The sequence below is a fragment of the Symphodus melops genome (assembly GCF_947650265.1).
Source record: "Symphodus melops genome assembly, chromosome: 16".
Lineage (NCBI taxonomy): Eukaryota > Metazoa > Chordata > Actinopteri > Labriformes > Labridae > Symphodus > Symphodus melops.
The window spans coordinates 9,182,212-9,209,913 of record NC_136706.1 but is presented as its reverse complement, the minus strand read 5'-3'; the positions used below and the strand labels follow the sequence as shown (position 1 = coordinate 9,209,913).

At 38.3% G+C, this 27,702-nt stretch overlaps 1 protein-coding gene across 3 annotated transcripts; it reads left to right on the top strand.

The window, feature by feature from the left end:
- The first annotated feature begins 10,226 nt into the window (after positions 1-10,226).
- On the top strand, positions 10,227-26,239 carry LOC306837441 (splicing regulator ARVCF-like). Of its 3 annotated transcripts, XM_079365127.1 has the most exons (16): positions 10,227-10,748; positions 14,316-14,492; positions 15,347-15,963; positions 17,622-18,100; positions 18,189-18,372; positions 18,462-18,579; positions 19,105-19,273; positions 19,592-19,609; positions 19,761-19,832; positions 20,730-20,857; positions 22,227-22,377; positions 22,456-22,648; positions 23,032-23,143; positions 23,522-23,609; positions 25,003-25,079; positions 25,289-26,239. In XM_079365127.1, the coding sequence occupies exons 1-16, from the start codon at positions 10,728-10,730 to the stop codon at positions 25,379-25,381; spliced, it is 2,697 nt and encodes an 898-aa protein (XP_079221253.1). In that variant the 5' UTR covers positions 10,227-10,727; the 3' UTR covers positions 25,382-26,239. The 3 variants fall into 3 exon arrangements, with proteins under 3 accessions (XP_079221253.1, XP_079221254.1, XP_079221255.1); XM_079365128.1 differs by lacking the exon at positions 19,592-19,609; XM_079365129.1 differs by lacking the exon at positions 19,761-19,832.
- The last annotated feature ends 1,463 nt before the right edge of the window (positions 26,240-27,702 follow it).

Genomic DNA, 27,702 nt, shown 5'->3' with positions numbered 1-27,702 from the left:
TTTTCTGATACTGAGAGATGCTGCAGACTGACCTACATTTGTGCTGCCTCGCTCTGTGGCAGCAGGTCTCTCTCTCTCTCTCTCTCTCTCTCTCTCTCTCTCTCTCTCTCTCTCTGTCTCCTTCTATCTCTCTCGGTCTCTTTCTCTGAGCTCATTGATATGCCTGATCATCAGAGGCATCGCTGAACTGGCTGATTGTCATTTTCAGCTGCAGTGGCACTGATGCATTTCATTTCCTCTCCAGGCTTTTTTGCTGTGATTAAGCACTCACTGCAGTGACAAAGAGGAGTTAGATTGCTAGCACCCCCCCCCCCCCCCCCCCCCCACCACCCCCCCAATACACACACAATTTTACAATACTCACTATGTTTATCAAATCATCAGAATAGAATACATCGAAGAGTTGGTTTTCTATATAGGTGATCCTGACTGACAGGTTTGCCTTTCCTGTAGCTCCTAAGGGAGATGCAACAGTAAGTCTGAGTGACAGTCAGGACGTCAGGTGTTGCTTTGTCATTTATAGTCTGAGGGCAAACTCCCAATCTGACTTGATCCTTTCAAAAAGCATCAGAATTTGCATAGATTTCACGCTCACTTTTTTTGCAAATAAAATAACTTTCTTGGGTTATTGTGCAGAAAAACAGTAACACTATGATCCTCTGTCTACATCGCAAAATGAAAAAAATACGTTGACCTTTCAACTCTGATGCCAAGTCAGCGACCTTTTTTTGATATTTCCCGTGATATGTATTCTGTGTGACGATGCATCTGACATACAGGCAGCATTCAACTGGCTGCTGGCACTGAGTTCTTATTTTCTGTAGAGTCTTCATAGATGTTTTGTTGCTGTATTACATTGAATTCACCCTGGCTGCCCATGCCAGGCTGAACAGAGGAGAGGTGGGCAGAGCAGGGGTTTAATTAGGACAAAAATCTGCACTGACTGTGGCTCTGTGTGGCTAAGCACATAGGAAAAAGGATGTGAAATGCCCCACTGAGCAGCAAAGGCTGTGTGGTCATTTCTTTGCAATTAATCAGCACCATACGCACTGAAATGTACTATGTCCCTGTTTATGTGGGTGTTTGTCCACAGATCCTGCTTGCACTGTAGTCCCCCCTCTGTGTGCTTATAATAGGCAGCAATAATTACGTTCGTCTCTTTCACACATACAGGCAATTTACTATCCAGTAACTGTGGCGATGACAAAGACTTTCATCATATGCTCAGGTGCAACAAATCAGCATTTACACAAACAGCTAATATGTGTGTTTGTAGAGATGCTTGCCACATTCAAATTTGTACTTAACAGCTGAAAGGAACGGGATTAATTCTTGTTGTTTACATGCAGAGAATTGGTTCCTGTGTGTGCGCAGAATAAATCAGAGATTGCATTTAGAAGAGCCTTTGCAGGTATAAATGGTGTCAAGGTAGACAGAGCTTTATCAAAACACACACAGTCCTTGTTGGCATCAGCAGAGTTTGCAATGTAGCTGCTGCTGCTGTCGATTCCCTTGAGGCTTTGTTTTGCAGTTGTTTTACTGAAAACAGATAGTAAACACTAAATAGAGCTGTGAAATACTGAGAGTATATAGAGAGACTGATAACATTCAAAAATGTTCCCTGGCCAAGGACTATTCCAGACTTATGAATACTAAATAGGCAATATATTCCAACTCTCTTTCACACAATTCTTCTTTGTGCAGAATTAAAAGGATGAATACTAGTTTTTTTTCTCCACTGAACTCAATTCACTGTTTACCCTTTTATACCGCGCTATGCTTGAATGGAGAAAAAAACATTTTATCCTTGAATCCCTGCAAGGGTTTAACTCTTTTATGCTTATTTCTCCAAGAGATGGGCCTATTTTTTCTTTATTTATACCTCTGTCTTTGAATTTTAACAAGTGACATTCTGTCTCATTTTCCATCACCAAAGACAAATGCCAAAAACTGATTGTGAACTGTGCTTGCAATGCCACAGTCAGCTCAGTCACGACTGTATGTGAGTAACAAATCAAATAAAAATCCTTCTGAGAGGTGGAAAACATGTCAAGGTCACGTGAGTCACACTTTATGTCAGCAGGAAATAAAGAAAGAAAGCTTCATGTAAAGTGTTGCGAGCATTCAACTGAAGTCAAGTCTTTCATTTTATTGTTAAGTTTGGAGAACAGAGACAAACATGCTTTCATCTCAACTGTCTTTAAAGATGAACAGGCAAATAATCTGAAAGAGCCCACTAGATGTTACAGATAAAAAGATAAAAAGAACAAGAACAGCAAGACCGCAGAAGGATACGTGAGGTTATTTTTAAAAAACAAAGTAAAGAAAAAGTCTAGCTGCCATTCCCCCAACAGCAACTTTGATTAAATATAGAGCAGTTATTAAAACAGTGTGCATATCCTGTCTGCCTTATATCTTCTATGTGACACATAGACATCATCTGAAATGTCTACTGATCCTTGAGGTTCTGGAGGAGTGTAGCTTTCTTCCTTCTTCATAAGAGTCTGTGCGAATTCCAGACAGCTCGATGAGCAAATCTGTGGTTCGACACATCCCTTGACATAAAACCAGGAGGACATCACATGTGAATAGTGTTAAAGATAATGGATAAATGGGTGGAAATAATGAACGCTGAACAAAGTTTAACTCCAAATGATTCAATTAACACAGGATATATGGAAACAAGCACCTTTCTGAGGGGCATAATCAGGCAGATGACCAAGGAACATGTTGTTTAATACATAAGTTCAAGAGAACTATGGAACTGCAAATAAATCTAAAACCGTGGCTTTGTTCAAAGTAGGATCAGGATTTCTAAAAGTTGTTCTTGGGTTTAAGGCTTTGTTAAGATGGTAACTGAGCTTGGCAAGGAAGAGTACACTCATTCTGCTAAATGATACAAAGTGTGTTAAGTTCAAAATCAACATCTTGTAGGTTTTACAAAGAGACAATATACCCCTAACAGATGAGCAAGGCAGTACTATCATCACCCAAGTGATATTTGGGTAACTACCCCAAAACAGATTAATGACCATTTTCTAAAAATAGTTTCTAAAAGTTTAGGAAACAGAGTGTAGACGTGTGAGTATATTATGATGGAATTCAGAAGAATGAATGATAATGATAATGAATGATTTGTAGGAATAGTTTGTGAATAGAGGACAATAAAGAGATGATGGTGAGTCATTGTAGAACAGACTGGAAGTGAATTAGTCGGTCGGTAATAATCAGTTCATACAAAGCTGTCAATCTGTTTAATTCTGAAACTATGAATCAAAGTGCTACAAATTACAGAATTACTCATCTCTAAATACAAAATAATGACTCCTTTTGAGCACCAATTAGAAAGCTGGTACATTGCATTGTCAGGTTGGAGATGCTTTGACTGAAGACTCTCGGCTCTGTGACTCAGGACGTGTTGGTCTGTGTTTCTAATTACTGTTTGTTGTGCTGCTGCTCCTCTTGACCAGGACACTCTTGTTGATGAGATTCTTAATATCAATGAGGTTTCTCCTGGTTAAAAAAAAGATAATGTAATCATGTGAAAAATATTATTCATTCAAAATTTCAATCATGTCCTTTTTGGGTAGTGTCTATAATAATACATGTGGATTCATACAGGCTGATAAAACATTTACAAAACTGAAACAAGGGAAGAAGGCAGTTAGACTTTGAAGGATTTTATTGATGTGTAACTGCATCCATTATATTTGGGGTTAAATTCCAGCTGTGCAAACTTAGCTGGGTGAAGTAATGCGTCCTTTGTTGAAGGGCATTTAACAGTGTAATACTAATGTCTACAGTTTTAAAGCAATTGCACAGTTTCTCTATTCAGCCTGCGCAGAGATGATGAAAAGGAAGTCCTTGAAAAAAAATGGTGGTAGTTTTGACTCGTTTAATAATGAATGAAACATTCATTTTGGCTCACAGATCCATACAGCTGACATTTTGCAACATTAAGAACGATTAAAAAAAATCGTACTCTGAGAAAATGTCAATAAATTCAGTATAATTCATTTTAGGTATTGAAAAGGTCTCATCCATCATGAGTGACATTTTCAGCTCTTGCACAAAGGTGTCAATGGCTTCTTTCTCCCACTGACTCACAATCATCTGTGTGGGTGTCGGTTTAATTTCCTAACCTCACTTATTTTGATGGAAAACTGTGGGATGAGAAAGTTCACCTGAGTTACTTGATGAGGATTTTGTAGATGGATTAACCCTTGTCTTAAATTCAGTATTACAGTAACTAGTGTTTTTATCTGAGAGAATATTAACGGTGCCAAAAAGATGGCGTGTTGAAGGATATGACTGAGAAGCACAAAAGTAGATTGAAAGAATACGTTTTAAGCACTTGAATTACATTCCAATGTAAACTATAGCAGGCTCATCCATCACTCTAACTCTGACCTTTTTGAAAAAAATAAAACTAGGTTAGTGATAAAAAGTCAGTGGAAGCACCTTAGACATGTATTTAATGGTTTAAATTAAATGAATGTCAGGAAATGGAACCTCAATCTAGGTCATTTAAGTAGAGCACAATTAATACTAAAGCATGGTTACCTGTGATTAAAAAGTTGCTAATATGGCAAGCTAAAGTCACCCGGAATAGGAACACAGCAATAGCAATCCACTTTGTCCCCAACACATGGTCACTTCTTGAGCCAACAAAAAATGCAGGACATGAGGCTTAAAATCCTCATCCGCTGGTCAAACAGGATCATAGGGTCAGAAATGATGAAACATACAGAAACACATGACTATGCTATTTTCTTATCAATCCATCAATCTTTATTTGTATAGCGTCAATTCATAACAAGTGTTATCTCAAGACATTTTACAAAAATCAGGTAAAGGACCTTACTCTGTGTCTGTTAACATTATAGCTCACGAGCTCCCAGAAAAAGGAATAGTTAGTAACTGGAATTTTGAATGTAGTGACATGCAGTAAAATTATACAAAAAGAGAGAGAGAGAGAGAGAGAGAGGGAGAGAGAGATAAGAGTTCAAGGTGCCAGTTCCCCTTGTAGTTTAGGCCTAACTATGAGCTCTATACCTGTGCCAGCCCTAACTACAAGCTTTATCAAAAAGAAAAGTTTTAAGTCCATTATTAAACGTACATAGTGTGTCTGCCTCCCAGATCCCAACTGGTAGACGATTCCAGAGGAGAGGTGCCTGATAACCGAAAGCTTTGCCTCCCATGGTACATTTAGAAACTTTAGGTAGCACCAGCAGGCCTGCATTCTTGAAGCATTAAGTTTTTACACTGTACTGAGGTATTTTAGAAATATTAACTAACTACTAATACAGTGTGTGCAGAAAAAAACAATTACTTTGAAAGAACAACGATCTTAGATATTTCCCTTTTATCTCGATTAATTTTTTAAAAGTATAACTGGATGTTTCTAAATGTAGCAGATAAAAAAAGTTCCAGCTGTGATGAAGCTGCTCTGGTGTCTGTCAGTGACCCAAAGCCATTAAGACACTTAATGCTGGTATTTTCCATTTGATGGGACTTGTATTTTTCAAGTGTGGAGATAAAACAGTGGGAGAGCAGTTAACAATGGTAATCGTTTCTGGAACAAAATGGAGCAGTTTTTGCACATCAATATGCTCTTTCATGTATTGTGTTCCGATGGAATGATCAAAGATTATGTTTAATTACTGAAGATTTCTCATTTTCAAGAGGTTTAACTGATGAACCGAATTCATAGATGTGTGCCTTTTGATGCCTGCAACTAACAATTCAAGGTTATGTGGTACTTCACTGTTTTCTGCCGCACTGATGTGTATAATCAGAGTTGTATTACGAAGAAGGTTCTATAAAGCCATAGATACGATAAACAAGCGATTACATAACATGAAAATGCAAAGAGGTTGACTTGGCTGAGTGATTTTAATGAAACAAATGTTACAAATGCTAATGTGTTTGCTTAAAAAAATAAATAAAATGCAGTCTGTTTGCAAAGTTCATACAAAGAGGCCGGTGAGGCTTTTCTAAAACCCTCACAGATCAGTGACATAGAATGATGCTTTTAAATCAATAAGAACGACAGCTGATAGAGTGCACTGACCGTTGGATGAAAGCAGATCATTTTTTACTTAGAATATTGCTGTCTCACTTCAAGTGGTCTGGTGGCAAATTGGACCAAGAGAGCATAAAAAGACACAGACTTTCATCTTCATCATTTTGTATTTTTTCAGTGAAGTGAAGCCGTAGATTTGGTCTCAGTTCATCAACTACGATTAGTTGCGACCACTTCAGCTGATCTTTGTGAAACTGTGTTATACCTAAAACATGGGAGAGAAGTGCCAGTAGCAAACAAAAGACAAGTATGATACCTTAGAATCACCACAAAGAGAGAGGGCCTAAAAATTGCATAAGATGTATTCCATCAAGCAATGGTTCATATCTTCAATCAGCATTTCATCAATGCAGGTAATTCTTTTGTATTTAAAATACAACTGGATGTCTCACTGAAAAGTCTCAATATAAACGCTTAAGACATAATAACAGTTCTGTTTTTTCTTTTGGGAATTTACGGAGGAAAAGGTACTAACCTCCTTACTTACTATAACTACTGCATCATTTATTGTTAAACCAATAAAATATATTTTTAATTTATCTATTTCAACTGGGATAATTCCCAAAATGTGGAAAGCGGCACGTTTTACCACTATTCAAAAGGGCGAACCCAAGTGATTTCAACAAGTCCTGACCCATCTCTAAACTTTCTTGTTTGGTGAAGATACTTGAATCACTGGTAAATCAGAAATTGCGCAACTCTTTAATTGTAAAAGAGATTCTTACCCCCATCAATCAGGACCTGGCCATGGTACAATCGGCAGCAATTAATAAATGATATTATTAATTCAATTGATAATGGTCAAACATGTGCAGCCCTCTTCATTGACCTGTCCGAGTCTTTTAATACAGTCGACAACGCTATCTTGATAAGTAGATAGCCATCTATTGGATTTAATGAGACAGCATTGAACTGGTTCCACAGCTTAACAAATAGAACCCACACAATAGTTGTAGATACTGTAAATTCAGCAAAGGAGTACCTCATGGATCTATCATTGGGCCACTTCTATTTTCACTGTATATAAATGACATTGCAGAACATATAGAAAATTGTAAAATTCATCTGTATGCTGATGATACAATATGATATGCCACTGCGCCCTCCAATATTCAAGCCCTTTCATTGCTACAGACCAATTTTAACTATTTCCTGAAAAATCTTGTTCATCTTAAACTGACACTAACCCCCCCCAAAAAACAAAATATATGATTTTCTCAAGACACAACATTGAACCCATTAATGCTACATTGTCAACAGTGTAAACAGTGAGTGTTTCCAACAGTTGAAATACTTAACATTCGGATAGATCTTGATCTGTCTTATAGGTCTCACATCTCTTGTGTAATTGGAAAAGTAAGACCACAACTTGGATTTCTCTACAGGAACAAATCCTGCCTAACAGTGCAAAACAGAAAAAAAGATTGTTCAGGTTTCAATAATAGCAGTTTTGGAAAATGGAGACAAACTACACACACGTCTCTGCTTCTGTGTTGAAGCCTTTAGATGCCTTATATCACAGTGCTCTTCGCTTTATCACAGGCGACAGATTTCAAACTCATCATTGTGACCTTTATCGATCTATAGGCTCGCGCTTGTTGGGTCAACAAAGAATGCAGCACAGTATTTAGTTTATTTAAACGGCAATCATAGGTAAACTCCCTCCTTACCTGACTAATCTCCTGTCTGGAACATTTTCAAGCCATTCAACCAGATCTCAAAAGTAGATCACTTTGAAAACACAGAGGTTCAGGACTGAATGGGGAAACAAAGCATTTAGTGTTGCTGCACCCGTTACGTGGTATAACTTTCAAATGACTGCGAAGCTGCCCTCTCTTGTTTCATACTGCGTTTTTAAAAATCTTGTGTCTGAACTACCTCAAGATAGAAGTTGTAACTGTGTGTTTGCCAACATTGTTAACTGTTTATATGTATGCTATTTTTTTATCCATGCATTGCTGCAGGGCACCCCTAAAAAAAAGACCTCTGCCCCAGTGGGACCTCCCTGCTAAAATAACGGACAAAATATTATTTTTATATTTTTAAATCACACAATAAAAAAATGGCTAAAACGTGGGGAAAGAAAAGGTATTTACAGGGATGATCGGGGTAAACTTCCACAGACCAAAGCTACAAGAGTGAGGTAAAAGTGAGTATAAGAAAATATAACAAGAAATATCAGCTGCACACTAGATTTGTTCCATTAGCCCAACGAGTATTCAAATATCGTCACATGTATTTATACTGCTCTCTAAAGTTTTTTTTGTTTTTTTGTTTTAAACACCAAACAGACAAACAAAAACACAAGAGATACCCTGCTCCCCTCAATAAAACCAGGGAAAAAACAAATCAAACAAGCAAAAACTAAGCCCTTCCCACCTCCATCAAACCAATTCCAGCCCCCAATCTTTACAAATGAAAGAAAAAAGAGTCAGTTGCTCAACAAATCAGTGAACATTTGCAAACAAACAGTTTTCATCTAACCATAAACCAGAAAAAGTAAAAATATTTTACCAGTTTGAGAGATGAGACATGTTTAAAAAAACTTGAACGATGATGGCGTATACACATACATAAATATACATATATATACACAAACGTACACAGATACCGTATATAGACACACTGTGCATATACGGGAAGATACACACAGGAATATACAATTTACTTTATCATATAAATGCATATTTCTTATTTTAGTTTTCTATAGTGTTAATTAATTGTTATTTTTGTTGTTGTTTATTGCTATAGTGAAATCATTTTTCGTTTTTGTTCTTTGTGGAAACATCCCTAAAGCTATTGAGGTCTCCAAGTATACATGTTTGTGGTATGAGTTTATTTGGATCATTGCTGGTTTTGTTATCTCAAACCAAATACAGTCCCACAGCAGATGTAGTAATGTTCCCTAAGCAGAGCCACATTTAACACAATTATTATCCTCCCTGATGCCCATTTTGCACAGCTGTGAAGGGGTGGAATAAAACCTGTTACGGATTTTGAATTATGTGAACCTTTTTTTTTGGATATCCATGAAATATTGTTCTCATGTATATTTACTCCCTGCTCTATTTTTTGTGTTGTTTTCAACTTCATGACTATAACTTCAAGGAAAATAGGTTAGGAAAAACACTGTGCTAGTCAATGCACCAATCGGATACCTTTATTTATAGCTCCCCATGAGATCAACAAGTTTCAAGTTAGTTATCATGTAAGCATAAAAACCAACAACACAGCAATGTTTACGTAGTGTGAAATGATAATCAAAGCTTGTGCACTGAAGTGAATGTACATTTAACCAATGATTTTTATTTTAATAGTTTTGCTGTCAGACGTGTACCTGATAGCAGCTGATACTCAAGTCAGGCGCCACAACATTTCTTTTGACAAAAGGAACAATAATCCATCCATTATGCATTTTTCTTAATAGTCAAGGTTTGCAGCGGTTGGAGCCAATCTCAGTCATTGAGGGAGAGGTGGGTTGCAGTGCTGAGCATAACAGACAGACAATTCTCTCATTAACAAATTCACCTACGGGCAATTTAGATACACTAATTAACTTAACGAGCATGACTGTGGGATGGAGCTGGAGTACCTGGAGAGAATTCACCCATGCATGGTGAAAACATGCAAACTCCACACAAACCAGGAACCTTCTGGCTGTGAGGCAACAGTACTAACCACTGCATCAGTATGCTGCCCTCACACATTATATGAGTGAGGTAAGGATGAAAAGAAGAAGCAGTTGGAGAACATGTCTAACCTATTTCAGGATATTTATTCCACGTTTTTACATTATTACAATAACATAGAGATGCTGTCGATGAAGCTTTTTAGGCAGGCGGTGAGGATAATGAAATTGGTTTCTTTGGCACAGCTTCAAGATCAAAAAGCTATAGATCCAGTGTGTGGTGTGTCACCCCGCCTTGTGCTGCATACAGTTTTCATGCACCTTCCCTATCCCTCCATTCCCCACCCCTCGCCCTTTATTATGCCGCACATGGGTGGACATAGGACCCAACTAGTGCTGCTCCAGCTGCATCTGCCTGTGCACCCACAGGGAATGATCTGTGTTTGTGTGTGTGTGTGTGTGTGTGTGTGTGTTTATAAGTGTGTCCACCAAGGTTGCCAGAATATATGGGCATAGCAGAGGGGATTGCAGGGCTGTGCACTTACCTAAGCCATTCACAGGCTTCAGCATCACATAGTTGATTCAGCACCTTGCTAATAGCGCACACATTAAACTGCAGCACACATCAGAGGAGGAGTGCGGTAATGACAGAGAGGGAGCCCGTCGTTTATTGCCTCTCAGTGTGTGTCTGTGTGCGTGTTTGTGTTTGAACGTGCGAGGAAACGTCTGTGTTGACCAAATGTGTGCATGGTGCGTCTAGTGTGTGTTTGGGAGAGAAAGAGAGAGTGTTAGAGAGGGAAGGGGAGAGAGAGAGGCAGAGCGAGGGAGAGCGAGAGAGGGAGCGCGGACGTGTGTTAGTGAGCGCTTGGAGGAAGGATGGCTACTCATGTTTGAACTGCCTCACATGCTCAAAGGAGGTAGAGTCAAGGCTAAAATTCAGAGAGGAAGAAGAAGACATCTCACAGGGGGAAGCATCTTGCCCATCATTTGTGGGGAAGCAGAAAAGGTTTGGCAATGCCTGCTGAAGTGAAAGAGGTAAGTGTGTGCTGGAATGGCTCTATTTGCTCTGTACCCTCCCTCTTTTTGCCTATCAGTTTTTTTTTCTGCAGAGAACTGTAGCCCTGCACAGCTATATGCATTCTGCCACTGTCATGATGAATGAAGCAGGGATCAATCGCTTTACCTCCTTGCCTGTCTATGCTGCTGTTCGGTGCAGTCTCCTTGTGTGCATGGGGACACAATGCTTACATCCTCATCAAGTGTGTGTGTGTGTGTGTGTGTGTGTGTGTGTGTGTGTGCACGCGCTTGGATGTGCTTGTCTGCAAATGCATAGGCAAGCATATAAGGCGGGGATGATCTTTGATTGTATTCTAAGGAGAGGTTGTCCCTCCAGGGGGAAAACGCTGCACACACTCTGATAAGTGTATTACCATGATGTATCAGAGAGACATTAAATCTGACCATGCAGCATTTAACTATTTGAGGATCAGAGGGGTGCAAAAAAAAGAAAGAAAAGAGGCTCTGAATAGAAACTTTGTAAGGGAATACCCATCATTCCTCTTGTTTTTGGCTGTCATGTTCAATCATTGTGTTCTCTAAATAGAACAGTCTGGTTGAATTACAGTTAAGAAGATGTGTTGCATAATGGACAAATGTGTCTCAACAGAAAAGTCTAAAGAATACAGAATAACAATGTACAGTGGTACAATCTGTGGATTTACACTGGCCAGCATGAACATGAGTGATTCAACAGATAGTGGAGGGCAGATGAGTTGTGACAAAGTTGTTACTGATGTTTCCTGACATCAGTAGGCTGATGTCATGTTTTATTATCCAGTGGGAGCATCATTTTTTTTTTCAGTCCCACTCTTTGATTGAGACACACTGCCAGTTAAAGCTAATCTGTTCTCAAGTATGATCACTACAACTTTTCCTTGCTGATATAATTGCTTTTGACGGTGTGCATTTTTCAAATGGTCTTCTATGCCTTTGGAATGGATCTGAGACAAGTTTGAGTCATGACTTGTTCCTGTCATGCCCTTGAGCTGGACACCGAAAAATCTGAAATCATTCAACATTAGATCAGGCTCTGTCTCCCAAAATAATACCCCGGCTGTAGCTGGCCTCAATAGTGCGAGAGGAGAGGAACAAGATGCTCATGTCATTCTGTCTCCTGCATGGTTGCACCTAACATCTATACCCATACCCCCCCTTTTTTTTTAAAGCAAAGTCATATCCAGTGTCATCATCCCGACCTATTTGGCTCTGCGAGCACGCTTACTTAGTGATGGTGCAGTGAGTTATTTAAATGAGGTTTGACTCACAGAGGCCTGGCCTTCCCTGGAGCGCGAATCAGACTAGGGACAGCACACAGGCCGCACTGTCCAGCCTATTATCGTCCTCCAAATCCTTAATCAAGCTGTCTGTGGAGGACAGTGGGACCCCGTCTGTCTTTTTTGCCAGGCTTTCATTTAAAAAGCCGCCTTACAATATATCCAATCAACCTCCCCCAGAGGAGTTCGAGCCTGGATTGTCTCCCTCACTGCCAATTCCTCCCGTGTGACCCCTTTCATCTCCTTGTCCCTTGCCCCTGACACATTTTGAACAATGGATATGAGGGGCTCTAGTGTTTGGTGAGGTGTTTGAAAGGCGAATCAAGCTCACTTCACATTTGCTGCAGCCTGATTTAATGCAGGGGAGTTAGGTTTTCGGCACTTGTTTGGTTTAATGCCGCAGCCTCAGAAAGGTAGTTTGGAGGGATTTAAAAGCTTACTTCGTGTTTTATCTCAGTGCATATTGTGTCTGTGCGACTGATACAAACTATGCGAGGTGCATTTGTGTCATATATCTTTAAATGATTCAGAGACTGCATAGAAAATTAAAGTAGTAAAATTGATCACAAGCGATGCAGTGAAATAGATTTTTCACAACAAAACCTTTTAATTATATTTTCTAATATTCGGATGAGTTCGCATTATGCTTTTTCCTATTTTTTACCACACATTTAAATGCAGCCATCACAAGGCCCTCAAGATAGAAAAAAGTTTGAGATAAGTAGATATTGATAGAGATTATTGGAGCAGCAAAGCAGATTGTTGGAGACAGAATTTTGTTAGGAAAATGAGCACAAAATGTGTTTACAGTTAAATTCTGCCTCCAGTTCTTTTCAGACCAAGATGCTGAATAATTAATCCTCTCTGGTTAATGAAACACATTTAGTATGAGAACAAAAAGATAATTCAAGTTCCACTTGAAAAACAAAACATGGAGAAATTAGAGAAACATCCACATGTTGTTAGGAGAAACAGCTGGGGTATGGATTGAGCGTTTGTGGTGGTAAATCTCAACAATGTCAAGGAGTGAAAGCTTGTATCTAGCCACTTGTCACTTGTTTTGTCAGGAGGCCCTTTTCATACAGGAATTACATAACACAAAAACAAAAAGAGCAGCAGATATAACCACTAATATATCCAATGGTCATTTTATGAATATAATAGAAACTGCATATGATTTACTAAACTTCACTTATTGTGTTCAGTATTGATTTCTTTCCCTTTCTGCAGTCTGGTCTATTTGTGGGCTTTTGCATTTATTGAGGACAGCTTGAAAGGACAGGGAATATGGTGAGAAAGTGTGGCGCATGACATGCACCGAAAAAGGACCAGGAGTCAATCCTGGGACCAGTGTGATCTATCTACTTGCAGTAACAACTTGAGCAAAAAGATACCCCCTGCAGTTTTCTTGCATCAAAAGCTGAAAACTTGTCCCCTGAAATCTTCCAAAAAGAAGTTTAAACAATGGTGAGGAAAGTTGGACATCAACATTCTCCATCTAAAAGTGACTTGAAGTAAATTGTGGACACGAATTGAGCCTGAAAGTGCAGAAATTGGCTGATGTGGGTAAAGGAAATGAGAGACCACTCCAGTGCACATTAACAAACCATGCATGTGTTCATGCATCCATTAATTCTGGTGTATCAAGAGTAATTTGTTGTGATATCTATCAAAACTAATTATAATGCTCTGTAATCTGTACTCAAGGACACATAACACTTGAGAAACCCTAAAACACGTTTTTTTAATAAGAGGTAAACTGCATCAAGGAGATTATATTGCATTTGTATTTCTTCTTGCTGTCTCCACAACATCACTTGCAGAATTGCTTTGTGGTGGCTTCAGTATTGTTTTCCAATACACAGATTGCCTAATTAAATTACAACGTAACAAAAAGATTAAAATCAGAGAAAATGGGTCTCATTTTTCACCAATATATATGATCACGATTATTGTAATTTTCAGTCTGAATTTCGCGGTTCATGCTTTCAGTCATTCAAATAATAAATCAACAGAATGAAAACCAATTTCTCTGGTCCCTTTTTTTCCCCCCTCAGAAGCATCTCTTTTTATGTGAGGACAGCCTTAATGACATGATGCTGTAATACTTTTTTATGTGTTAAATTACATTTTAAATAGTATATATTTAACCTTATGTATTAAGTGAAAACAGCCTTTACGCTCACGTTGGGTTGCTGTATAATAAATAATCACATAATGCTCTTTAAAACAACAACATAGAACTAACTCTTCTTTATCTGCGGTCTAGGAGCAGAGCTCAGAGGGTCCGCCTCCTCTATCTTTGTGCCAGGAGGCTAAGGAAGTGACTCTGGATAACCCATCCACCAACGAAGAGCTGGACACGCCCACCTCAATTGCCTCGGTGATGACCTCCACCAATGAGAGCTCCACAGAGACGGACACCCCACAGCAGACAGACACCGAGGTGTGGAAAATTTCGATATAAAGCTTTTAGTTACATAATCGTTGAACTTTCAAAGTCATTTAAAAACTTCCCCCCATAAAAAACAAACTATTCATATTCATTCTTTATCCCATAACCAACCATATATAACACAAAAAAACACCTCTCTTCCTGAGTGACTATATATTTGTCTATCCATAACAGAAACTGTAAAACTGTCTACAGTTTTATGGTACACTGCGGACACAACATTGAGTTTTACTTACACTAACAGACAGAAAGGAGAACTGACTTCAGCACCTTGAAATGTTTGAATACAATTGGGTCCTATTTTACTCAGTTGCTACTTGTCTAGACTTAGTGTTCTTCACACACATGCTTATGTGCATAAAATGACAGGTTCTTCTCACGATTTGAAGAGCTAGAATCAATTACCAACCCAGATAATTAAATTTACCCTGCTTTGAAACAGTGCTGGACCTCAAGTTGTTTCATCAGAGTCCAATCTAAACTCATTTTGAACAAGGGGAATTCATTATTTTTTGGCAGGAAAGGAGAATACATTATTTATTTTTTGGCTCAGAAAATCAGAAAGGAGCAGGACTGATGATGATTGATCATCACTATAAGAAATTAGCAGAGGTTTTCTGTAGACTTTTGATGACTGACAAACACACTGCGGGGAACAGTGGCGCTTTGGTCTATTCCAAGTAAATTAAGACCAAATTGTTCCTGCTCTGACTAAAGACACACCAATTTGGTGGCATTTAATCGGACAAATGAAGCCTGAGACCTTCCAGACAAATGGGATTTTGAAGACAAATTCTAATTAGGCTTTTGTAAAGATAATAGTTGTGGTGCATCAATCTTTGTAGGAGTCCAAAGCAGTGGAACAAGAGGGTGTCGAACAAGAGGCTCCCAGTGAGACCCAAGAATCCCCAGAGACACAGCAGGAGAACGTACTGACACCAGACACACCTGAGCTCACATTGACTCCAGAGGTTCAGGAAAGTATCCCCACCGAGCAGCCTGTCCCTGAAGCAAAAACTGAACCCTCTGAGTCTGTCACACCAACAACAACAACCAGTGTTACTACGACCCCACATCCTGAGGTGATACAGCAGCCTGGGGATCCTCAGCCACTGAACACAGACAGGTTAAGCAGAGTGTACACCCTGCCCGACAGCTACAGAGGGATCAGTGGTGACTTATGTGCCGGATATGGAAGTCTCTCCCGCAACACCCTCCACGGCTACTGGCCTGCAAAGACCTACCAGCCTGGGGCTCACTACACCTTACCCTTCCTCCGGGACAGCTACGCTCCAGCAGGGCTGAGCAGCCAATCAGAGGAGGATGTTATCGGAGACCGGGGAGAAAACCCACTGGAAATCAAGACTGACCATCCCGCTGCCAGTTACCCAACTCTGGGGGGAATCCACCAGTTCAGGCCGATTACAACCATGGAGCTCCTCAGGGAGCCCTCAAGAACCAGGTAAGAGAAGACTACCTTCGGTAAAACTTTATTGATCCCCCAGAAGAGATTGGTTTCAAGGGCTCTCTCAAATACAGATCAGCCACTAAAGACTTTCAAAGGGTAGGGTAATGACAAAGTAAACAGGTCCATGTGAGGCCCATTCTCTGGTGCCGTCGGCTGAGTTAACCTTGTCCTCTGTAGCTGGAGTCTGTTTATATTAAATCAATCTGTCTTATCCCATTAAACTTTTATTTTGGTGCGAAAGTAGTCAGGAAGGTAAGAATACTCGGTCTTTGTCACTGAAATATCAACATGTCCCAAAATAATGTGCTCACCTTTAGCAAAGGTTAGTCTGCCATAAGAGATCCAATGAGCCATTCATAGGTTTTATCATAAGAAGACAGGATCCCAATGATGTTGCAAAAATATTTGTAAAATTAATCTGATGGACAGTCTTGACTCCAAGCTAATTCAAACAATCAGTAAGACAAACAGTAGGACTGGTTTCATATATTTAATTCCAATCATCCAGATCATGTTCTCAAATGTTGTCACATGACATGCCTTTGAAAGGTCTGATTAAAAAACAAAACAAAAAAAACCAAACATTTAAAGTTATTTTTTACGAGTGGTCCCTAATGTGCCTAAAAATCTAACTGAGATTCATACTGTAGGAAGTAAAGAGGGTCTTCAGCGCTGCAGCCATTAAAAGTCCTCCTAACTGTATATATGTAAAGCTCATCTTATTATAGAGGACATGCAACAATAATAATTTATTAGAGTGGTAGCCACACAGCTACCGAGAAGTTGCCTTTAACGTATTCCTGTGAGCCAGCCTGGACAAGAGAAAGACAGATGGACAGCAGTTAAGTAGCAGCTGGTATCAATCAGGAACGGCAGCCTGCTGCAAAGTCAATAAATAAGGAGGTTTCACCTGTTATTGTCTGCCAGAAGCTTTTCCTTTGCACATATAAAGTGACAGAGCTGTTTAGAAAAGCTAGAAGCTACTCACTTATGCTGTTAAACTCTGTGAAGCCAAGCCAGTACAAAAGGAATCCTTTGCCACTTTTGGAAATACCATTAGCTACGTCGTCACTTGCTTACAGCTGAGAATAATTACTACTCTCTTTTCTGTTAGCACGGAGATGGTTACTCTTAGGAATAATAAGAAAGTGAACCATCAATTAAACAGTTAGTTTAGGGTTATGACTTGGAAGTGTAAAAAGATGAAGCATGGCTTTAAGACAGGGAGTATAATTAAACAGCTTGAAGATATCCAGCATCACCAAGGAACTTTTGAAGATATTAGATGTGGGAGGCCACCAATGATTCTGCAACATAAATAAGGAATGATTTGCAGGACTTTATATTATTAGCAGGATTTATATTCAATGGTAAAACCACAACATTCTGTTTTCATACTTTTCCACGTTTGTAAAACTATAAGTAAATGCTGTGAAGAGGAAGTACCTTTGTTTTACCTTTAGATAAAGGTAGATAAGGGTAAAACAAATGTGTTTCTGATTGTCTAACCTAAAGCTAAGCTTAGTAGCTGCTTGCTGTACCTTGACATATAGTGTAGAGGTAGATATAAATATTCTTCTCTAACCCAGCAACGAGTGTATTACCCAACATGTTCTTTAACTCTTGAACAATGACTTTCTTTGCTCCTTTAGAGGTGGCTATGATGACGCATTCATGGCCCAGCTGGAGGGGAACCTGAATCCTTTCTTTCAGGCCATGTGCCGCGCTCAGACTCTGCAGTTCCCCCACAAACGAAGCAGCATGGTCAGCTTGGACAGCATTCGAAGAGACCCACGCTGGAGAGACCCCAACCTGCATGAGGTGATCTCAATGCTCTCTCACCCAATGGACCCAGTCAAGTCCAATGCTGCAGCCTATTTGCAACACCTGTGCTATGAGAACGACCGCATCAAGCAAGAGGTGCGCCAGCTGAACGGGGTGCCAATCTTGGTGGAATTACTGGACCACCCTAAAGCTGAGGTCCACCGCAAGGCCTGTGGAGCTCTACGCAACATATCCTATGGAAAAGATCACAACAATAAAATGGCTATCAAGAACTGTGATGGCATCCAGGCTTTAGTCAGGCTTCTGAGGAAGTCTAGCAGCATGGAGGTGAAAGAGTTAGTCACAGGTACAGAGTGACTCCTGACTCTACCTGGAACCATAATATGCCACTCTTCATTTTATTTCGTACAGCTTTTGTATTATTTTCCCTGCAGGTACACTGTGGAACCTCTCTTCACATGAGCCTCTGAAGCTGATGGTCATCAACAACGGGCTTCAAACACTGACCGATGAGATCATCATCCCACACTCGGGCTGGAGGAGAGACTCTGCAGACCCATCTAAACTGCTGAGTGCTGAGTGGACCACAGTCTTCAAAAACACCTCTGGATGTCTGAGGTAAATTTGGATGCTGTCCATCAACAAATGACATCCAACTCGTAATGGCCAAAGATTTGGTTGCTTGGCTAACATTGTTATATCTGTAGGAATGTCAGTTCAGACGGGGCAGAGGCTCGGCAAAGGTTGAGGGAGTGTGAGGGCCTAGTGGACGCACTTCTTCATGCCCTTCAGTCAGCTGTTGTCAACAAGGACACTGACAATAAGGTATCTGAATCTATCAGGCAACAATTTATTCTCCATTTAGGTGGTGACTAAAGGTGTAAATTGCAGTATACCTTTCAGACTCTTCAGGCTGAAGTTTCCATTTGTGGGAAAAAAGAATATTTATATTAAAGTTTATATATATATATCCCTGTACAATGTTAATTCGATTACATAAGCAAAAATGTGTCTATGACTTAGACTACTGATCATTTTGATGATTAAATTCCATAAATGTAAACTACAGTTAGTTTTTTTTTATTAAGGGCACATACAAATAGTTAACTGGCCTCCATAGGTATTAAACATCATGAAGTACATAAATCCACTGAAACTAGTGTCTTGTACGCCAGATTTTGCAGTTTGTACAAAGCTGTCTTTAGGGTCCACATATGTTTTACCGAAATCAATGGTATTTCCACGGAACTTACATTTTTGATAGGGAAATTACCTCCTTTTTAAAAAAAATGTAATTTCCAACAGTCTAAACACCTATGATTGAAATTCATGTCATTGTCCTCCAATTAGTCTGTAGAGAACTGTGTTTGCATCCTGCGGAACCTCTCCTACCATGTTCACAAAGAAATACCAGGAATGGAACGATTTCAGGAACCTTATTCCCATCATCTGATGAGGTCAGCCGGACACCAGAAGAAGAAGAATGAGCCAGACTGTTTAACAGGAAAAAGACCCAAAGGTTGGTTGGCATTTAAACAGTAAGTGATGACATCACAGTAATCCATATAGATAAAAGTATTTTTTAAATATTTGTTTCATGGCTGATCTTATTTCAACACCGGCCTTTTCTTTATATGAACATCTTAACAGTTGTATTTGTCTCCAAACCAACTGTTCTGTCTGTGGTTCTGCACATTTTATGTAGTTTCTGTGTTTCTTATTTCTTAACCGCTTTTGTGGCATTTGCCTGGATATCCCATGAACCTAATATCAGTAATATATTTTGCTAATCTAATCTTAAATTATGTTATTTCTTCGGTTTCCCTTTAATCATCAGAGGAGTGGTTCAATCAAGGTCAGTCTACTGCTGTCATATATATTTTATTCATGGAAGTATTAATGTGATTGAATAACTGTTTGAATTGTGTGACATTTTCTGTGTGTGTACTGATAAAATGAAAATTGGTGTTTGTATTTGTGTGCATGTATGTATCTGTGGTGTACAGGTTGGAAAAATGGATTTATGGACAGAAAATACGGTACATTGGATTTACCAAAACGTACTGAACAAACTAAAGGTATAAATATACAAAAATAATACACACTTCACTTTAAAAAATGCATTTAAAAGTTAAATGCTGTATGACATTTGGACACCAGTATGCTATACTTAAATCCAATTACAAGGTAGATAAACAATGAACAGCATCCATCATTTATCATCATTACAGTAGAGAGTACCTGCATTCTCGTGTTTGCTTTGTATGCATGACGTTGGCATGGCCTAGAAGAGAACTCATTGAAATTCAAAGCCACACTTCAGCACCTGAACCACTTGAGGAGAGTTTCATTACTAAAACAAAATGACCTACCAACAAAAATACTGATAACATTTTTATCCGGCTAAATCTAGAGGAGGAACATTTCCTCTGGAAAGGAACTGGAAATTGCTGATGAAGCCCTGGACCTCAATATGTCTTTATTTGGTACAGATTTACTTTTTGTGAAGCCTTACGGCTTTTTGTTAGAAATGTAAGCACTCTTTAATAGAAGGTTGAGAAAAACAAAACATATGATTAGTACAGAGCAGAGTAATGTGTATATATATGTGGCTGCTGTTGAATTGTAGAACAGATTTAAACTTGTGCCTTCCACACTCCAAGTAAATACAAATCAGAGTGACACGCATGTTATGATTCAGGGTCATCTTTATACTATTCACAATCATCCAGTAGCTCCAACTCACTCAGTACAAAAAACCTCTGCAGGAGTCTGATAGTGTTGTAATTTTCTCGGCTATACATGCTAGAATGAACGTGTTTCATTACCCTACTATTGGGCTACACTAATCTAAACCCAAATCAGTGTTGGACAATGTTAGCATATTTGCAGTTATGTAAGACATACCATGAACTCTTCGGACTTTTATCAGTGTTTCAATGTCATTCCTGACTTTCTCTCTATTTCTATTTAAGGGTTGGAACTTCTATACCAGCCAGAGGTTGTGAGGCTCTACCTGTCTCTTCTTACCTGCAGTCACAACCATAACACCCTTGAAGCGGCTGCAGGAGCCCTGCAGAACCTTGCTGCAGGACAATGGGCAGTGAGTATTTCCCATACCCTTTCATTTTCCTGGGGGCTGAAATTGTTAATTTAATATTTTATCCCACACAAAACTGCCTGCATCAGCATAAAAACATGAAGCATCTGGAGCTGTGGTTATCGTGTAAGGCTTAGTTTGCCTGTTCATTGTGTGTAGCTGATTGTTTCCTAAGATGCTTAGACAATGAACCCTGTCTATCACAGTATCCCATATTGTCTTTTAAATAGATCCAGTATTTGCCCGTACAAATACCATCATTTTAATTTATCTGCAGTTATTTTTCAGTTATGGGAAGCCAAAATTATCGAAAGCCCTCTAACAATACAAATAGTAAAAGAAAGTGTTGAAAATGGGTAAAAATGCAATTTGAAAGAAAAATATTTTATTTTATAATAAATATTTTATTTATTTAATTTATGTGACTGATAATATCTTTAATGTGGCTAGTTAAGTATGGATATTTATTGAAGAATTTGGCAATAGATAATTTACATTGAACCGGTTTAAAGAGAATTTTGCGTGACTTTATTTAAGTCACAGCTATAAATTTATCACTTATTCTAAGTGAGACAGCTCAAACAGATTAAATTGGATTAACCACTGATGATTGCAGCAGAGGTCAGTGTTAATCAAAACATAATACTCTATTCCTTTGTGTATCTAGAAATCATCCAAGCAGCAAATTAAAATGATTTTCAAGTGTTCAAATAGTTTTGAATCTCTACTATTATTAAATTCATTTTTGTGAATACTTCATGAATTCCACTTGATGTTATGTATGAATTTTATTAATTCAAGCCAAATTCCAAGACTTCAAGCTTCAAGACTCTGAATATTCATTTTACTTGAATAAAAGCAAGTCACAAGTCAAAGCACCTTTATATGGGCCTCTAAAGCAGTTTTTCTAGCTGGTTCAGTTGTTTGGAAGCGGCTGCATCATGTAAAGAGTGTGTGGGGAAAAAGGTTTGGCATTGATTCTCTAAATCCAACTGGACTGTCAAAACTGACTTTGTCACTAGCCTACATGATCAACAATCACTTTTACTGTTTTTTCCCCATCAGCGTGTGAATTGATGTTATTGCCAAGATATACTGGGCCATGAATGTCACTTTAATTTAAGATCAATGTTAAGACAAGACTGATCTTTGATTCATACAGGAGTACGAAGTAAGTCATACTCATATGAGTACTCATATGGGTAATAGAAAGCAGTATTTTATTCTTACACATGGTCCTTTGTCCTAGTTGTGGTTATAAGAGTTGGCGAATAAGCAAAATCTCACAAATATTTACAAAAATACAACAGCTGGCACCCGTCCGCCATCCTCCCTTATTGTACAGTTAAACATTTTGTGTTTGTTGTTGTAGTGGTCCAGCTTCATCCGGGCAACAGTGAGAAAAGAAAAAGGGCTGCCTATCCTGGTGGAGCTGCTGCGCTCAGATGTAGACAAAGTTGTTCGAGCTGTGGCTATTGCTCTTCGCAACCTGGCCATGGACAGGCGGAATAAAGACCTAATAGGTGCCAAATTGTTACACTCATCTACATGGCTCTTTGTCTGCAAACTAACATTGTTAAGTTGTCTCTCTTTTGTCACAGGAAGCTATGCTCTGAGAGACCTTGTTGGTAATCTACCATGCGGGCAGCAGCATCCGGCAAAGAATCTTGAGGGAGATACAGTGGTGTCAATTCTGAACACCATCCATGAGATCATTACAGATAGCCCTGAAAATGCTCGGGCACTTATACAGGGTCATGCTGTACAGAAACTGGTGGCCATCAACAAGTCAAGGTTCGTTATGTCCATTAACTAAACTGTAGCCTTAAATCTCTCGAAATGTACCCTTCAATAATTGAATAAAAAGCAAAGTTGATCACAAAATAGCAAACCACCTTGTAAGGCTTTAATATGGAATACAAAGTTAAAGTCTCAGATGTTGCAATTTTCAAAACAGAATAGGAAAAGATCAAATAAACTTTCTTGGCATTATAGTATTGTGTATTGTGCAATGTGTATTAGTTGTTTGCATCTGTGACACAGCCTTAAAGCAATAGCTCTTCATATTTTGAACATCATATCCCAGAGCAATCAAACAATGACTTCAATTATTAGGACAGAATTGTCTCTGAGCTGTCCTCCATTGTTTACCGCAATGTCTAATGATTTGTTGTCAGCCAATCAGTTCGAGAGACCAAAGCAGCTTCCCATGTCCTCCAGACAATCTGGGCTTACAAAGACCTGAGAAACGCTCTAAACAAGGCAGGTTGGACAAAGAGCCACTTCAAGGTACTTAATTGCAAACAGTTTTAGAGAAATGTTGCTCTTATAGATTTACTGAGACATGATTAAAGGAACCTTTTTATATTTAGTTTGAGTAATAAGAAAAGAGAAATGGTATTCAAGTTTTTCAAATCCACAATTTTGCCAATGCTGGAATAATGAAATTTAAGTTTGATTTGAACCAAAAAATGTCTATGTACAGTATGTTGTTCTGAAATAACTGTACTAATGTGTAAGGTGTAAAGGGGATTGATACGGAGATTCAGTAGGCCTTTAATTAATTTTAAACAAAAAAACAATATGCTGTTCTCTACAAAATGACAAACAGGAAAGCTTAACATTCAGGTTGTCACTCAGTGCCATAATCTTTTTTGTCTTTCAAAGCCAACAACTACCGGAGTGACTAAAAAATCCAAGAGTGGAAAGCAAGGCAGTGATGACATAACCTTGCCGCTTATGGATAAAAATCAAGGTCAGCTAATCATTGCATGCATTCCTTCTGTCAGCAAAATGTTATTAAACCATCGTCTTAATGAGAAGTGTGTCCTCTAGCTCAGAAAACAAACACTGCTTTTGCACAGACTGGGCTTCTTGTCATGTCAGGGACGGAAAGATGAGCTTTTTTAAATCCCAGACCATATTCTTCTGAACATAGCCTCAAACCAGTGATGTGCTGCCAAGGTTATCAGTGTACAGACTTGGCTTATTAGCCCATACTGTTTTTTCCCAATGGCAGGGCAGGCTCACGCATCACTAGTCACATTTCATTTAAATGTTATTCCAAAGGGCACTGACTTTTTCACATCAACAGCGACCTCTAGCTTCCCACTAAAACAATCTTTTCTGAGGACTTCCTTTTAAATTATGAACAGAGCTGAAACCCCTGTTGAAAAGTGTATTTATTTGCATATGTTCAAACTTTCAATGAACTATTGAAAGCTATTGCAAACTTCATTAACTTAAAAAGGATAAATGGCGCATCAGGTCACGTCTGCAGTATAAACTCTAAAAAGTGCTTTAGGTCCTTATTTGCACCCCTAAAAATGTACAATACAGAATGTTTCAGGAGTGTTAAAAGTAAATCCTTTGTTTAAGCTTCTCTAAGTGTCAACACCAGGGCATGAGCATCTATTTTTAATTTTATGTTAAGTCTTATTTGTAAAAGTGAAGGCTATAATGTATTACAATCCCTCTGGTTATCCAAAAATATGTAGCTTTTATCCGGTCTTGGTTTGCTATTACAATTTTGTTTCTAATATGCTATTGGCATGACAGTAAGAAAATTTAGCTAAATCTATCTATTTTTAATAGCTTTGAGTTACATACTATGTAGGCCTAACAACAATAAAATGTGGCATAACCCACAATGATAGCATCAAGCTTAGCCTGCCTACCAGCTTATTCACCAGTAACTAACATTAACCCTAGCTTAGCTGCTTTCACAGAATTCTTTTCATGAAAACTGAAAGAAGCCGTAATTGTTGAGCAGTAAATGATAATAGGGGCATAGAGCTATGGTTTGGTTAGCAATTTAGTTTATTTTAAAGAAGACCCTAATCAAGGAATTCAACATCAGTAAGTGATTCGCTGGTAAAAGGGCTAACTCTTCTGTCAGCAAACATTGTAGGCTAATATTTAGCTTCGTGTAAGTTCCTATTAGAAGTCTGTTTCATGGCAGAGTTGTTTAACTTGTGTGAATCATCAGTATAAGCCTTTGTAGTTTTGTTTATTAAATGACTGTACTCATAATATCAGACAGAAGGCAAATGATTACAGATTACTGTTTTATAAAGATTTCCCAACTAACTAATCTCTCTGTATCTTTACATAACATTTAATAACAGTATAATGATTTTCTCTTGCAGATGTTTATTCCAGTTTAGAGCCAAACGATAGAGTTGGGGATGGAAAAGCACCTGTTGTAGAAAGAGACGCCCTCCAGGTAAGGCCTTTCAATTGTACAGAATGCATCTTAAAAAAATGTTACACTACATTGACTTTTATTCCCATATCGCCTCATTTACTTGTAGCTTTCATTATCCAACCAATAACAGTTTCCTTTACTTTCTTGATCTGAGTATTAGAGTGTGTCCTTTAAAAAAAAGAAAAGCAAATTCATTAATTGCGGCTGTTTCATGTTTCCTGATCTAGGCGATAAATGAGAGAAAACACTTCATCAGAGCTGGCAGGCCTGCAGTTGGCCTCATGGATAATAAACCTCCACCGCTGGACTCCTGGGTGTAAACATGACAACACGGCCAGTCAAGCTTGTTTAATCCTGTAAAGACTCTTTCCATTGGTAAAATACAGATTTGTGCCATTTGATCAGTATTGTACAGACAGAGAGAATTCAATTAATTATTAACTAATTATTGCACTTTCCTCTGTTTGCAGGAAATTATGTGCCAAACATTTTAATGTATTTATTACAGAGGTTATTTGGAAATACATTTTATGGATTTGGTCATTTAGGATGATATACAGACTACTTGGAGCTCATGATGGGTTATGTATGACATATGAAATAGCCTAAATATGCAAGTTGTGGTAAAATATGACTTTACAGAAAAAAGTATACACAAAAAAAAAAGACAATTTTCTGCAAGGCAGGAATGAGATCATTTACAATACTTTTAGTTTGTCAAGTTATTTGGGTCTAAATATGAATCTGTTGATGTATTCCTGAGGAATATGATGACAAGAAATATTTTTAAGAACAGTTTTGGTCAGGGAGTGAGATGATAAAATAAAAACATCAAGACTATTTGCAAATCAGTTCATTCTGGACCAATAAACCATCAGATTACAAGGTCCGGTCATTAGCATATCCTCTCTATTCCATCTTTTTTCATGTCAGGCAAAATGGGATTGTAAATGTGTAACAAAGGACTGTTAATAATCTAAATGAAGGTATTTATATTGTAATATTTATTGTAATACATATGTTATTAATTCAAAGTTATGGATGTGTATTAGCTAATACCTGTAAGTCATCCAACATTAAATACAACTCTGCTTTGCAGTGGTCCTTTTTGCATCGCAATGTTAAATGATAACTGAAAATAAATGATGAGCATAATTTCTCTTATTCGCATTCTCTCTATGTGTCACAGGTTGAATTGTATGCACTTCTTCTTTCTATCATGAAGTGGCCGCTTTAACAACCAGTTTATTGTCAAGCCTTTTTGTAAACAGGCATGTTTTTAACAGCTTAAATGATGTGAGTTATGCTTAAATGCAGGAACTATTTGATATTGCTTTCACATTTTTCCAATGTCCTGTTCAAACCAAAATGTTAAGCATTTGTGTTATGTCATGTGTTTACAACCAGGACTTATTTCCACCACACTACACAGGGTACAAACGATAAATGTCCCCTGTGGACCTGACTTGAACTTTAAAGTGGCTTAATCACAGATACAAACACAACTACAACACAGGGTCATGTTAGGCTGAATGCCAGTTAGCATTTGTCAACACTAACAGGAGTCTGGCAAACACATGATATGTAGTTTCCAAACCAGAGCCTAGCAGGGCTCCAAAGAGGTCCAATCTCTGCCAAACTTAATATCAAATACTAAAACAGTAATTAATTGTTCAAGGAAAAGGATAGAAAACAGGTTCAACTTTAAGTTAAAAAACCCATATGAATATCTTTGTGTGAAATAGAGTCTTTAAGCAAAACGAAAAGTTTCATAAGTGTGCAGTTTGTTTGGCACGCAACCGTAAGTAACTCCACAACATATGATAGATTTGGATGGATGGAGTTAAGGGGGAGTTAAGTTGAGCCACATATTGGTTATAGTGCTCTAAAAAAATCTATAAATATTGTTTATTAATATGTGTACTATGAAGTGATTCCAATGATTGCACGTTTAATCCTTCATACAGCTGCAATAAGAAAACAAAAGCATGAATTAGTTAAAAGAAAATTAGATCAATTCATCCTTTCAACAAATAATAAATACGCTTAATTCAATTTAAAAGGAGCAGGCAGAAGAACAGCTACTGTGTCTACACTGGCCTCTTGTGGAGATTGTTATGGGTACATTAACAATGCTGTTAACTGATTATCTATATCAGGGTTCTCCAACCTGTCTTCATCTGAGAGCTACTTTTTAAAAATGAATGTGTGCCAAGGGCTTCTTGCATCACATCGCTTGCATTTATTCACATAGCAAACATCAGCTGAATTAAGCTACTGTTTGTACATGTGTGAAATTGCAATAAGCCATTGATTATCAATAATTGTAACTTCACATCAAGGTCCAAGAAAAAACATGAATATTGGGCCACATAAGCTAAGTTACTTAAAATCCGAAACAATGTTCAAGAAAACATTTGGAACATGGGAAGGGGTACATTTACTTTTGTCTGATTCTTCTTCTTCTTATTTTTAACAGTCAGTCAACCTATAGGTGAGCTACTGAAAACCTGCCAGCCGGCTACCAGTAGCTCCCAAACTACCTGTTGGAGACCCCTGATCTATATTTTGCAATATTCTCCAAAGTGGCACCCCAAACTGCCCAAGATCATTTCCGGGTCATTCTGAGTATTATGATGCA

Excerpts from the sequence above, each read along its gene's own strand:
- LOC306837441 (XM_079365127.1), top strand. The coding sequence starts at position 10,728 with ATGCCTGCTGAAGTGAAAGAG. Across the intron at positions 19,833-20,729 it reads ACGTACTGAACAAACTAAAG|GGTTGGAACTTCTATACCAG; the intron begins GTATAAATATAC and ends TTTCTATTTAAG. Across the intron at positions 23,610-25,002 it reads GCTTATGGATAAAAATCAAG|ATGTTTATTCCAGTTTAGAG; the intron begins GTCAGCTAATCA and ends TTTCTCTTGCAG.